The sequence below is a fragment of the Schistocerca cancellata genome, chromosome 10, assembly GCF_023864275.1.
Source record: "Schistocerca cancellata isolate TAMUIC-IGC-003103 chromosome 10, iqSchCanc2.1, whole genome shotgun sequence".
Taxonomy (NCBI): Eukaryota; Metazoa; Arthropoda; class Insecta; order Orthoptera; family Acrididae; genus Schistocerca; species Schistocerca cancellata.
The window spans coordinates 61,918,486-61,932,089 of NC_064635.1; the positions used below are offsets into that span (position 1 = coordinate 61,918,486).

The window sequence follows — 13,604 nt, forward strand, 5'->3', positions numbered from 1 at the left end:
TTCAGACACTCCTGTAAACTGTCCAGTTAAGTCCGATGTTAGTTTCATCACAGTTCACTGACTGTCTCGTTTTACCAGACTGCCCAGCTTACGACATCCGAGATCTGTAATGAGGGGTGACCGTTGCCCCACCCCACAATGTTTGGATGTGCTTTTACCCTGCTTTTGCCACATGTTAAAGACACTCACCACAGCACTCCGCAAACACCTGACAAGTCATGCATGTTTCTGAAATGCTTGTACCGAGCCTTTGGGCCATTACTATCTGCCCTTGGTCAAACTCAGATAGCTCACACACCCTCCTCATTCTACGCAAGGACAGCACACTCACTGATACTGTGTGTGTGTGTGTGTGTGTGTGTGTGTGTGTGTGTGTGTGAACGTGTGTGCGCGTATGACTACCAGTTATTCCTCGCCACGTGATGCTGCTAGCACGTTGGATGATTTTGTTTCGATAGTAGGCTGGTGATCGTAGTGTTCTGGCTGATCAGTGTGTAGCATGGTCTGCACATATAACTTACTTATATCAACTTTCCTTCAGCTAGTTAGCTCCTGAAAGTTATCGGCAGCAGCAGGAAGCAGTCAAGAAGTGTAAAAACACTTTATTATACCTGCCAACATGTGTTCATGTCTAGCTCAATTATTATACATGTACTTGTAGATTCCATCACTAATGACAGCATAGAAACACTGCAGCAGAGTTACATGTTAAATGTTACTTGAATTACAGTGTTTAAGAATAAAAAGCTGGAATGTGCTGTTGTCACAAAATAATACCTGAGTCTCAAAGTAGTCCAGTTTTATAACATAATATAATTTGTAACGCAGAAGTTTCAGAGCTTAGACATTTAGTACCATTTTCATGAACACTGTTTTTGCTTATTAGAGTCATAATAATCACCACTAACCAAACTAAATGTGTGAAAAATACATAGCAAATAAATGTATTATAAAACTGCTGCTTCTGTGCTTAGTTGATTAACAGTTTCCTAAAGCATGCTCAAGGGTATATGGCACAGATAATCTGTTTTGGATATTTTTGTGCAATGAATACCTACTGTCCAAGTGTAGAATGGCACCAGAAAATGTTTTCCATTCGATATTAATAAAATGTAAAATTTAAAGTAAACCAACCTCCCAGCCTTTTACTGAAATGAAATTTTTTATTGAGTTGAAGATTTGCAATGTATGATTTCCAACCTAAGCTCTTATTGGTATCAATGCCCAGAGAATTTGAACATTCTTATTACCATATAGATCAATTTTTATTTTTATTTAAGAACTTATTTATAACTTCCATCTTTTTAATTAAAAAAAAATCTTCTCTGAAGTTTTATTGGATTTATGTGGTTTGGAACCAGTGGTATAGAAAGTGTCTATAAATGTTGACACAAAGATGACTAACATCTTATATTTTTTTTAACATTTAATGGCACATTTGCAAAAAGAAAATATACGACTGACCATAACTTACCGCATTTTACCTTGAACAATTCCATGGAACATTCGGTAAACTGCTTCTGTAAATTCTGCAAGTGTAGCTGGATTTGTAGAGGCATTGTAACAATAACTGAAGCCTGTGTCCCTTGATGTGATATTATATTTTGCCAACCAGTCCTCACCTGTAATCAGGTCAGGTCCGTTTGTGGTCAGGGAACATATCATCACATTGTAACACAATTAGGTGAGATGATTCCTTATAGCCAACAATAATGGTGACAAAGTTGTGATTTTAAGTTTATACATAATGTTTATGATGTTTCCAAGTTAAGTCATAGATGGCGGTATCGGTAAGTGGATGAGGGAGGCAGGGGAAAGTGTTGGGGTAAAGAAGTAGCTTACCATCTAATAAAAGCTCTTTCTGAAGGTTGGCATAGTTGCTGTGTTATGTATTTCAAAGTTGCACCAGCTCAAAGATAAAATTTCTCAGCTTAACAGATAAAGGCAGCTTTTTAGGTAAAACATGGAATTTATTTTATGCTTTTTATGCAACATATGTTTGGTAAGGAGACACCATACCTGATATGATTTAACGTAAGTATCCCACACACCCATCAACAGCTGCCATAACTTCTTTGTTGGACTGAAAACATTTTCTTCCAATCCAGAAATTTCTTTAAATGTTGATATGGATGGAAGTGTCTGACAGTGCCAAGACTGGTAAACAGTTTGGAGTTTAACATGATTTTCAACTAAAATCCTTCATATCCCCCAACTCCATATTTGTATCAAGAGCACTGTCCCGAAGGGGAATAATTTTTCTCAATTCGTTACCCACACCTGTTTCTTGTTCATTCATTCATTCATTCATTCATCCATCCATGCATTCATCCATTCATTCATCAATCCATCCATGCATCATTTCTGGACAACCCAGAATGAAGGAGTGTGGTCAGGAACACAGAACAAGTAGAGTTATAAATTGGTAGTAAACTGCACTAAGCAAGGTAATTAATCAAAACTTTTATACCGTAACTTACTTGTGTGAAGTGGTATACTAACAACATATTATGATTAGAGCTAATCCACTCATAGGGAAAATTATGGTAATTCCTAGTACATTGGTGTGTGTGTGTGTGTGTGTGTGTGTTTCGTTGAATACAGAACAACACAATTCAATTTGTCAGCAATCTGGGGGTGTACAGGGTGTGAAATAAAGTACACATAGTTGTTAGTTCTGGCACCAGCAATGGCTTCAACCTATCGAGGCATCAAGTCGTAGAGCTTACCATTGATGACATGATATATCCCATAAATAAAACTTTGGCAGCAATATGAGTTCAGCCCTTTTGCAGGAAGGAATATCTTTTCATCTCTAGCCACCTGGAGTTTCACTGTGAATGATTGTACTATGTGTGCATGATCTTTCTGTACGCTCCATTATCAGCAATGAATTCATGTTTACTGCTCTAAGGCCTGTGTTACGCTATCACATTTCTTTGTCAAAGCTGATATGTCAAATATTTATGTCAAAGACATTTATGGTGTAAAAGGGAACTTTGTCAAATTGCACCTGTCACCAAATAAAGATGATCAAATCTAGGGCCTTGCTGTAGATTTCATCATAAAAGTCACTTGTCTTCTGTTCACTGCAATGTGAAATGTTACCACTTGGAGCGCTAGTATTGCTGCAGTGTTCTGTCACTGGTAGCATGTTTGTAAACATGGCTGCGAAGTTTAATTTGTCTGTGCTGTCAACTACAAAATTAATAGAAATGTATAAAGCTGATGAGGCACTTTACAATGTGAGGCACCTCGAGCACAGAAATAGCTTAAGAATACTGGGTAGCTACAAAAGAGTTGCAGAGGTCATTAGCCATGAGATACAGCCTGGGTGCATCACTGACGACATGGCCTCTGCTCAAGCTACTCTCACAAGAAAGCAAAAGTATGTATCAACATACTTATTTCATTTATATATATAATTTTTTTCTGAGCTCTCCAGGCCCCTTAATTTGTTTTTGTACTCAGGATGCCTCACATTGTAAAGCACTTTATCAGATTTATACATTTCTATTACACTCCTGGAAATGGAAAAAAGAACACATTGACACCGGTGTGTCAGACCCACCATACTTGCTCCGGACACTGCGAGAGGGCTGTACAAGCAATGATCACATGCACGGCACAGCGGACACACCAGGAACCGCGGTGTTGGCCGTCGAATGGCGCTAGCTGCGCAGCATTTGTGCACCGCCGCCGTCAGTGTCAGCCAGTTTGCCGTATCATACGGAGCTCCATCGCAGTATTTAACACTGGTAGCATGCCGCAACAGCGTGGACATGAACCGTATGTGCAGTTGACGGACTTTGAGCGAGGGCGTATAGTGGGCATGCGGGAGGCCGGGTGGACGTACCGACGAATTGCTCAACACGTGGGGCGTGAGGTCTCCACAGTACATCGATGTTGTCGCCAGTGGTCGGCGGAAGGTGCACGTGCCCGTCGACCTGGGACCGGACCGCAGCGACGCACGGATGCATGCCAAGACCGTAGGATCCTACGCAGTGCCGTAGGGGACCGCACCGCCACTTCCCAGCAAATTAGGGACACTGTTGCTCCTGGGGTATCGGCGAGGACCATTCGCAACCGTCTCCATGAAGCTGGGCTACGGTCCCGCACACCGTTAGGCCGTCTTCCGCTCACGCCCCAACATCGTGCAGCCCGCCTCCAGTGGTGTCGCGACAGGCGTGAATGGAGGGACGAATGGAGACGTGTCGTCTTCAGCGATGAGAGTCACTTCTGCCTTGGTGCCAATGATGGTCATATGCGTGTTTGGCGCCGTGCAGGTGAGCGCCACAATCAGGACTGCATACGACCGAGGCACACAGGGCCAACACCCGGCATCATGGTGTGGGGAGCGATCTCCTACACTGGCCGTACACCACTGGTGATCATTGAGGGGACACTGAATAGTGCACGGTACATCCAAACCGTCATCGAACCCATCGTTCTACCATTCCTAGACCGGCAAGAGAACTTGCTGTTCCAACAGGACAATGCACGTCCGCATGTATCCCGTGCCACCCAACGTGCTCTAGAAGGTGTAAGTCAACTACCCTGGCCAGCAAGATCTCCGGATCTGTCCCCCATTGAGCATGTTTGGGACTGGATGAAGCGTCGTCTCACGCAGTCTGCACGTCCAGCACGAACGCTGGTCCAACTGAGGCGCCAGGTGGAAATGGCATGGCAAGCCATTCCACAGGACTACATCCAGCATCTCTACGATCGTCTCCATGGGAGAATAGCAACCTGCATTGCTGCGAAAGGTGGATATACACTGTACTAGTGCCGACATTGTGCATGCTCTGTTGCCTGTGTCTATGTGCCTGTGGTTCTGTCAGTGTGATCATGTGATGTATCTGACCCCAGGAATGTGTCAATAAAGTTTCCCCTTCCAGGGACAATGAATTCATGGTGTTCTTATTTCAATTTCCAGGAGTGTGTTTGTAAATGGAGTAAGACCATTCATTATAAAAACTGGCATCCCAACTTCACAGTATTATATTTAATTTTGCATGAAAGTAATTAACGTTTGAGATAATTAACACTGAAAATACCATATTGTTATAATTTCTATTACCGATTTTATCTTCTGGCTTGTTAGATTTTGGAGTTTAACAACACACGTTTGGTGCTCTATCTTACTAATTAATTAAGACATGAATTAAGATTTTAAATAATTTATCATTACGTAAAATAATTAATATGGCACCAGAACTCAGGAGCCAGGTAATCTCACCACAGGGGCATAAAGTGATTCCATAAACTTTTCTTAGTTTCTAGAAAAAATTTATCAATGCCTATAGCACATCCTGAATAGCAATATTGTAAGTAGCTATTTATGAAATGACTGAATAATATCCAAAACAACATTTATTCATATGCCAGCTTATAAACAGCTGAACGTCACTCAAAGAGAGAGTCACCACATAATCCTGATCATGTTAACACACATGTAACACCTATGCTCCCAGTTTTTGCTCTCACTACAGCTATGTGCATATTGTTTATGAAATTACATGTAATACTCATAAAAAATCATTAATATGGATGCCTAAAACTTTCGGGTGATTTCTGTAACTCAAATCTACAGACAAAGGTAGTGACTCAACTGTGATGTGATCGGTAGGAAGCATCACCCATCATTCTCACATGAATGAGGTGTTGTTGAACATTGTGACTCTTAATTAATAAGTGGATTAAGTGGGTCATTGCATTGTACTCTCATCCAAAAGACTAATGCAAGACAACATTGACTGTGAACTGTGACATTTTGTGTAAATATGGACAGTGCTTTGTGCCACATTTAATTACTTTGTTCAGTTACTTGTTAGGACTCTCTTTGATTACTGAACAGTGTTTCATTAATGTGTATGTTAATAAGTTTGCAATTTGTATGAATATTCCTACTACTGTACCTCTTAGTTATTTTTGAGTTCCAGCCTGATAGTAGGCACTAACAATAATCCAAACAATATACTCTTGAAGCTAACATAATGTGTAGAAAATATTCCTGGCACATCATGCCAGTCACAGCCACAAGGAGGCACTGAGACCTGAGCGTATCCATACACTCCTGAGAGCATCACAAGCAATCACTTTGGGGGTGTGATAACTTCAGCTGGCAACGATTACCCCACCAACAGTCAACAATAACATACCTCAAGGGAGTGAGGGGCCACAGCCGTGGCTGTGCCAGTTCCACTCACGTATCGCCGACTGAGCACCTGACAGCTCTGTTTTGCACAACCACCCAAATGCACAACAAAACCACCTACAGCTCGAGCAGTGGGCCAAAACCGCTTGCCCCATCTATTACTCGACCACAGCATTGTTGCACCTGGGAGTGAGGGTGCTTCCATAGTGAGTTTTTGTCATCATATTTCGTGAGTAAATGCTGAAACACTTGATAGTATATGCACAACTGTCTTGAAATCATTCACAGCACCATGTGTTTTCCTTTTTCACCATGGTACTTGTTTACTGTAAAGCCATTGCATGTTTCCAGTAATAGCCACTGGAGACCATGCACAATAATATCATGGTGGGGTAATGCAAGAGGTGGTGGTGGTGGTACAATGATGCAAGAAATAAATACTTCCTTATAGACACTGCCTCTGGAGTGAGTGTCATTCCACAAATGGAATGTTTTATGGCTGTCATCCAGATGCTCACACTAATCGACATTCATATCATGCAATTTGAAACTGTCACATGCACTGTGCACCTAATCTTGAATTATAAGGCAGTTTATGATCACAGATATTCACAAACTGATCTCAAGTGTGAATTTTCTCTGCCAGTTTCACCTCTCACTTGACTCAACACCAAGGATCCTGAGGCAAATCAGCAGGAATCCTCAGGCAAATTCCACCAGCACACTCACGTGCAGCTCCAGAGAGTACTATTCCAGTACAACCACTTTTAATCCCTATTTATGGCATCCACTTGGAACTATTTAATGACAGTCAGGTTTTGGAGTCAGAACTACAAGTGATGACGAAGAGTTATGAGGAAGAAAAAAGCAGAAGGTCAAGCAAGCTACACAATGAGAATTGAGGCCTGCAAGCTTGGGTATGTTTATTTAGCAGAGAACTGGTATCTGAGGCAGTTGAAGCAGGAACATCACTACTGTCTACAAATTCCTGGCATGAAGGAGACAGCACAACTGTGATATCAACAGGTGAAACGTGTGATCTATAAATAGTCATCAGACATGACAGAGCACAAAATTAATCATACAATACATATTTTAAAATTTTGGAAAAAATATTTATTGTTTTCAGTGACTTTATGTAACAGATTCATAATTGATTTCAAATTTACAGAAAACTTTAACCCGAAAATTTAAGTGTTAGTAGTGAATGTGACTTTTCACAACAAATGTCATATTCATACTTTCAGGTTCAGAACACTTCTTATATGTATCCTCAGAAAGTTTGTTATGAATAAAAGTCAATGACAATTAATGAAATTTGAATTTTTTTAAGTTTTTTATGATGGTCATGAAGTACCACTCCACTGACTACACACATTACAGAAAATGCCTTGGTAATGCTAAGGATATACTAAAAGATACTTTCAGGTTCTTGACCTTACTTATAAATCAATTCCTATTTAAAAAAATACATTGTCAATGAAAGTTAACAACAGTTAGTGGAATCTGCTTTTATTTACTTTTCTGTGGGTCTAAAGTAATAACCCCCCCTCTTCCCTTTAGAGATGGGGGATCCGCTCTTGAACTACTTCATAGAGTTGAATCTTTCAAAGGAGTGAACAATCAGTGATTCAGAAAAAAAGAACGGTAGCTCCAAACGTTTCCCACGGCAGAGAGAGAGAGAGAGAGAGAGAGAGAGAGAGAGAGAGAGAGAGAGAGAGAGAGAGAGAGACGGAGCATATCAGCAGCACCTCTGCTGGTCAGAGCACAGTGCACGCCACACAACACAGCCAGCGCCGGCCTCTGCCCTGCTTCTACCTTGGCTGCCTGCATTGTGCAGTGCCCCATTGGATTTTGTGTTTCACATATGCCTTGCCGTCTCTGTGCGTCGTCTGCCGTGTGCAGTGTCTGGCGCAGCTTAATTTCGCATCGCACTCTGTTGGCGATCGTTTCAGTCGCACGTCCTGCCCTCTGGGCAGTTGATGCGAGCAACAGGACAGAGAGCCACCTAGTGGATAACATAGGAACTACTTGCAAAAACCTGCTCGCAAGGGAACGGACGATTTGTCTCGGAGCGGGTGAGTTCACAGCTCCCCCCACCCTCGGAACTCGCCCGCTCAACGCTCACCCCACCGTCTCGACTCTAGCCAGAGCGTTGAGCAAAGCGACTCAGGTGTCACTGTGGTCTCTGCGGTCTCAGCTCACGCAGTAATACAGCTCGCAGCTCGACCTGCTCGACTCAGCGCCTCTGCATCGGAGTTCGTCCCCACTGGATATTGTTCTTCGTAGTAATACCGCTATGTATATTACATTATTATGTTATGTATACATCAATTGTTTTTATTTTATTTTTATTTGTTTAAACTGATTAGATTAGGTTCCTGATGACTCCTCTTACTATAGGATTTTTATTATGGACACTCGAATTTACGCTTTAATTACGAGCGAACCGATAAACGTATCACAAAATGTAATACACCAATATTTTTCTTGTTTTATTCTGCGTAAGGCTATATGCAGCACTTTCGTTTTACAGTCAAATTTATATATTTTTTTTCATATTCTGGTACGGATTTTGCGATTTTAGGCGTCTTTGGAAGGAAACGTTCACTTTAAAAATATATGGCTTGCGATGTATTTATATGAGGTTAATGAAATTTTAATACATTATAGCCAAATATATTGTTAATGTAAATCTCAAGTTCAACATTTTCCGATCACCCAAAAAACCACGATAGTGCAAAATAAATCAATAATCAAAAACTTTGTTATATTGTGGAAATTTCAATAAACAATACAAAATTCTTACTCATTATCTGTGTTACTTCAAAATAGGATCAAATAAGATCAAGATACAGGTATAGTACTGGAATATACCAAGTTTAAACGGCAATGTGCCTTCCATTTATTTTCTATTGTAAATGAGTGGTGAGTCATGAAAAAGAGCTAATTCATTTCAGGGAGTGAACAGTTCTGATCCAATCTCTGAAAAGAACAGTTTTGCCCATCTCTACTTCCCTTGTCAGTACTTGTTATGGAAAATGCATTGGTATTGCTAAGGTTAACACCATGCCAGGCCATCCATATTTGTATATTGTGTAAAAGATACACTTCGCACAGACACTTGTACAGAAGTCAACACACAAGAAGAGAGAGAAGCCAATGAACACCTCATCCATCATCACCATAAGCGACACTTTCGATGTCAGAAATCGAGAACTTCGACACTGACTGGCTGTTTCAGTAAAGCTGTATCTGATGACCGCTCCCACTCTACCACAGCCAGTATCACTGGGACAAAAGAAGGCATGGCAAGCACCATCACTGTGCTTCTTCCTTGTGAGATGGTCCAGCTGTGTCTTTGTGTCCTGCCTTGCAGCTGGTCACTGCGTTCCTGATCACTTGCAAGTGCGCGCAGAACACGTGGGTGCCCGGGACCTCTGTTGTCCTCATCCTGACAGTGTGGCAGTAGGGGTGCTTAGTGGGGGCCTCACCAATGATGACATGAAATATTGTATAAATAAAACTCTTTGACAGCAATATGAGTTCAGCCCTCCCAGAGGTAGGAATATCTTTGTGGCTAGTTGCTCAGTGTTTGCTACAAATGATCGTATTGTGTGAATACATTCTTTGTCTATTCACCAACATTAGTAATAAATTCATGTCTGCTGCAATAACTAGCATCCTATTTCATTCTGCATGCACCCTGCACTGAAATTCCTACAGGCACATCATTCGGTGCTGAATCAATTCTATGCCAGAGGTCCTAACCGTAGTGTCTGGTTCAGCAGGTCTAGAGAATGTGCTGGTTAGAGGAATGGGTGGTCACCATTTATATTAAGGATGGTCAAGACAGCACAGTCTAAATGCAGTCTCACATTACCTTTTTGAAAGATAACATCACGGAGACTCTGAAAATATGGCACAGTCAGTGGTCTTAAAATACCAATAATGACTGTTGTGCAAATTACTAGTTTTGGGATGTAGAGCTGATCATTTTGTACACAAAATAGCACCCTGTACCATTATCTAAGCCAACCACCTTGCTGCAGTGGTAATACCGGTTCCTGTCAGATCACCGAAGTTAAGCACTATTGGGTTGGGCCTGCACTTGGATGGGTGACCATCCGGTCTGCTGAGCGCTGTTGGCAAGCAGGGTGCACTCAGCCCGTGTGAGGCAAACTGAGGAGCTACTTAATTGAGAAGTAGTGGCTCTACTATCGTAAACTGACATACGACCGGGAGAGTGGTGTGCTGATCAGATGCCCCTCCATATCCGCACCCCGTGACACCTGGGGGCTGAGGATGACACGGCAGTCGGTCAGTACCATTCGGTCTTCATGGCCTGTTCAGGAAGAGTTTAGTTTTAATACCATCATGTAAGTCCATGTAAGAATGGTCAATGCATTCTGGCAACATTCCTTCTCACTTCACCCTGATATACATCTATACGGATTGATGAGGCTGTAAATACTGTGGTAATGATAACCACAACACGCAGTTCAGTTAAAGAGGAATGGACATCACTATAAAGAGCAATCACAGAAGTTGGAGAGACAGATATAGATACCAGGAAGGTAACTACAAAGTAATCTTAGGTAATAGAAGAAATTCTTCAACTGTTCAATGAAAGGAGGGAGCACAAAAATTGTCAGCAGGGAAGCAAAGACAAAATGGCTGAAAAAAAAGTGTGAAGAAATTGAAACATAAATGGTTTTCAGACACACTGATTCAACGTATAGATAATTGAAAATAATCTTTGGTGAAATTAAAAACAAAGGTATCAACATTAAGTATGGAAGAATAATATCATTGTTAAATGCAGAGGAGAGAGTGGGTAAGTGTAAAGAGCACACTGAAGGTCTCTACAAGAGAGAGGAGCTGTCTGATGACATGATAGAAGAAGAAATTGGAGTCAGTATGGAAGATAAAGGGAATCCAGTATTAGAGTGAGAGTATAACAGAGCTTTGGAAGCCTTGCATTCAAATAAGGTGGAAGGCATAGATAACATTTCCCCAGAAATTAGAAAATATTTTTGGGCTCTTCAAGTTGGTTAGTAGAATCTATGAGGCTGGAGACATCACAGAGGCCTTTCAGAAGAACATGAAACTCACATTACCAAAGATATCAAGGGCTGATAAATGTCAGAAATGTTGCACAATCAGCTCAACAGCTCATGTATCCCAGTTGGTGATAAGAATATAATGAAATGGAATCAAAAAGAAAGTTGAGGATCTATTAGATGAAGATAAGTTTGGCTTTAGGAAAGGAAAAAGGCACCAGAAGAGGCAGTTCTGATGTGTGTGATAATGGAGCCAAGACTTAAGAAAAATGTAGGCATCCTCATAGAAATTGTCAAACTAAAAAAAAAAGTGTTGGACACTGTAAAACAGTGGAAGATGTTCAAAATTCTCAGAAAAATAGTTGTAAGTTACAGGTAGGACACATGACATACAGTATGAACACAAACAAAGAGACAAAAATAAGAATGGGAAACAAAGGACAAAGTGTTCTGATTAGAAAGGGTATAAGACTACATCCCTGTAATCTTTCACTCCTGCTTTTCATTCTATGCCCCAAAGAACCAGTGATCAAAATAAAATAAAGGTCTAGCTGTGGTACATCTATGTGACTACTCACTGTAGGTTTAAAATATTTTTTCATCACTCCTTCTCTTTCCTCCAACAATTCTTCAATTACATTAACATTATTTTGAAATCTTAGCAACATAGAATCACTATTACATGTATATATGCAATCTGAAGCGACAAATGAACATGGGGATTCAAACCCACGTCTCGTGCTCACTAGGCAGAAGTGTTAACCATGATGCCACCCTGATACAGTGGCTTTGCACAACTGCATGGACTGCCCTATCATACAAAAGTTACAGAATTCAGTTAGCTTTCAGAATGCACTTCTTTTTTTCGAGCTTATAGGGAAAAGCACGCAAACACACACTGGTGTGTGCATGCAAATTTGTGTATGCATGCGCATGCCCATGTGCGTGCATGTGTGTGTGTGTGTGTGTGTGTGTGTGTGTGTGTGTGTGTGTGTGTGTGTGTGTTCATGTGTGTGTGTTTAAAATCATGTTTTTTCTGCAAACTTGAAAAAGGAATGCTTTCTGAAAGCTAACCAAGCTCGGTGCCTTTTGTTTGTGTACCTATTGACACAGTGCTTCTGCCTTTTGGCAAGTCATCTCTTTTATTCCTAAATATTTCATAATGACATAGTACACCAACTTATCTATACTTCTGATACCTGAATGTCATTTCTGATTAGTTCAGAACAGTTTTAATATGGTTTTGGCTAAGATTAAGGGTTAAACTTTAGACTGTGAACTAGGTACAATCCCATACCATTATTCTTGTGGCTGTATCTGGTCAACTTCTGACTGGGTCCTTTATCAGTATATTTGCATCATCAGCAAATATGGCAGTTTTTGAAGAGTTCTACATTCTCCCTACAGTTCATTTATGTAGACTAAGAACAGGAGCAGGTCTATCACTGAACCTTGAGTCTCACCATATTTAATGTTTCCATATTCTGAATTTATTCCATTTTTGGTAAATCATTTGCTTATGTGACCCTCTGTTTTCAGTTGTTAAATAAGCATCCATAAATGCAAAGGGAAGATCTTTAATGACATACCATTCTATTTTTCCTAGTAAAATACCTTGGCTCATGAACTAGCTGCAAAGGCAACTCAAAGATGGCCCTACCCAGCAAGCACTGAAGTGTAGTGCTTAGACTGAAATACTGTCATAGCCAGAAAATGTACTGCTTTTCAATGACCTAATGGTTTTTATGGTCTCTCTAACACATGATTTCACAAAACCTGTCTGGTGTTGGAGTCTGTAATACCAGTCTAAGTAAATCTAATGGATCTACCTTTCATGGATCATTTTTTCCCTATGTTTTCAGCAACTGTTTGGAAGAATCATTCAGTATCAATCTTTTGTCATCTGTAGTATGTAGATTGGTTGTATGTAGCTTCCCCTGTTAGTCTATCCCGTAAAACTCTCTCCATCACTGAACAGCTACTGCAACCTACATCCATTTGGACCTGCTTACTGCATTCATCATTTTGTATTGCTCTACAATTTTTATTCCACGTATTTCATTATCAAACTGAAAAATCCATGATGACTCAGGATGTGTCCTATTAACTGATCCCTTCCTTTAATCAAGTTATGCCACAAATTTCTTTTTTCCCCAGTCAAATCAGTGTCTTCTCATTAGTTACTTAATCTACCCATCTAATCTTCAACATTCTTCTGTTGTGCCATCTTTCTAAAATTTCTTTTCTATTCTTTTATGAACTGTTTATGATCCAAATATCACCTCTGTAAAAGGCTATACTCCACATAAATACCTTCAGAAATGACTTCTTTCTAACATCTAAATTTATGTTCCATGTTAACAAATTATTATTTTCCTTTTTGC

General features: G+C 40.5%; 1 protein-coding gene across 1 annotated transcript in view; it reads right to left on the reverse strand.

The window, feature by feature from the left end:
- The window catches only part of LOC126106593 (peroxidase-like), a 118,275-nt gene that overhangs the window by 22,979 nt on the left and 81,692 nt on the right, over positions 1 to 13,604 (reverse strand). Inside the window, exon 9 of the mRNA XM_049912937.1 lies at positions 1,475 to 1,622. Within this exon, the coding sequence (XP_049768894.1) occupies positions 1,475 to 1,622 (148 nt within the window). The remainder of the gene's footprint in view (positions 1 to 1,474; positions 1,623 to 13,604) is intronic.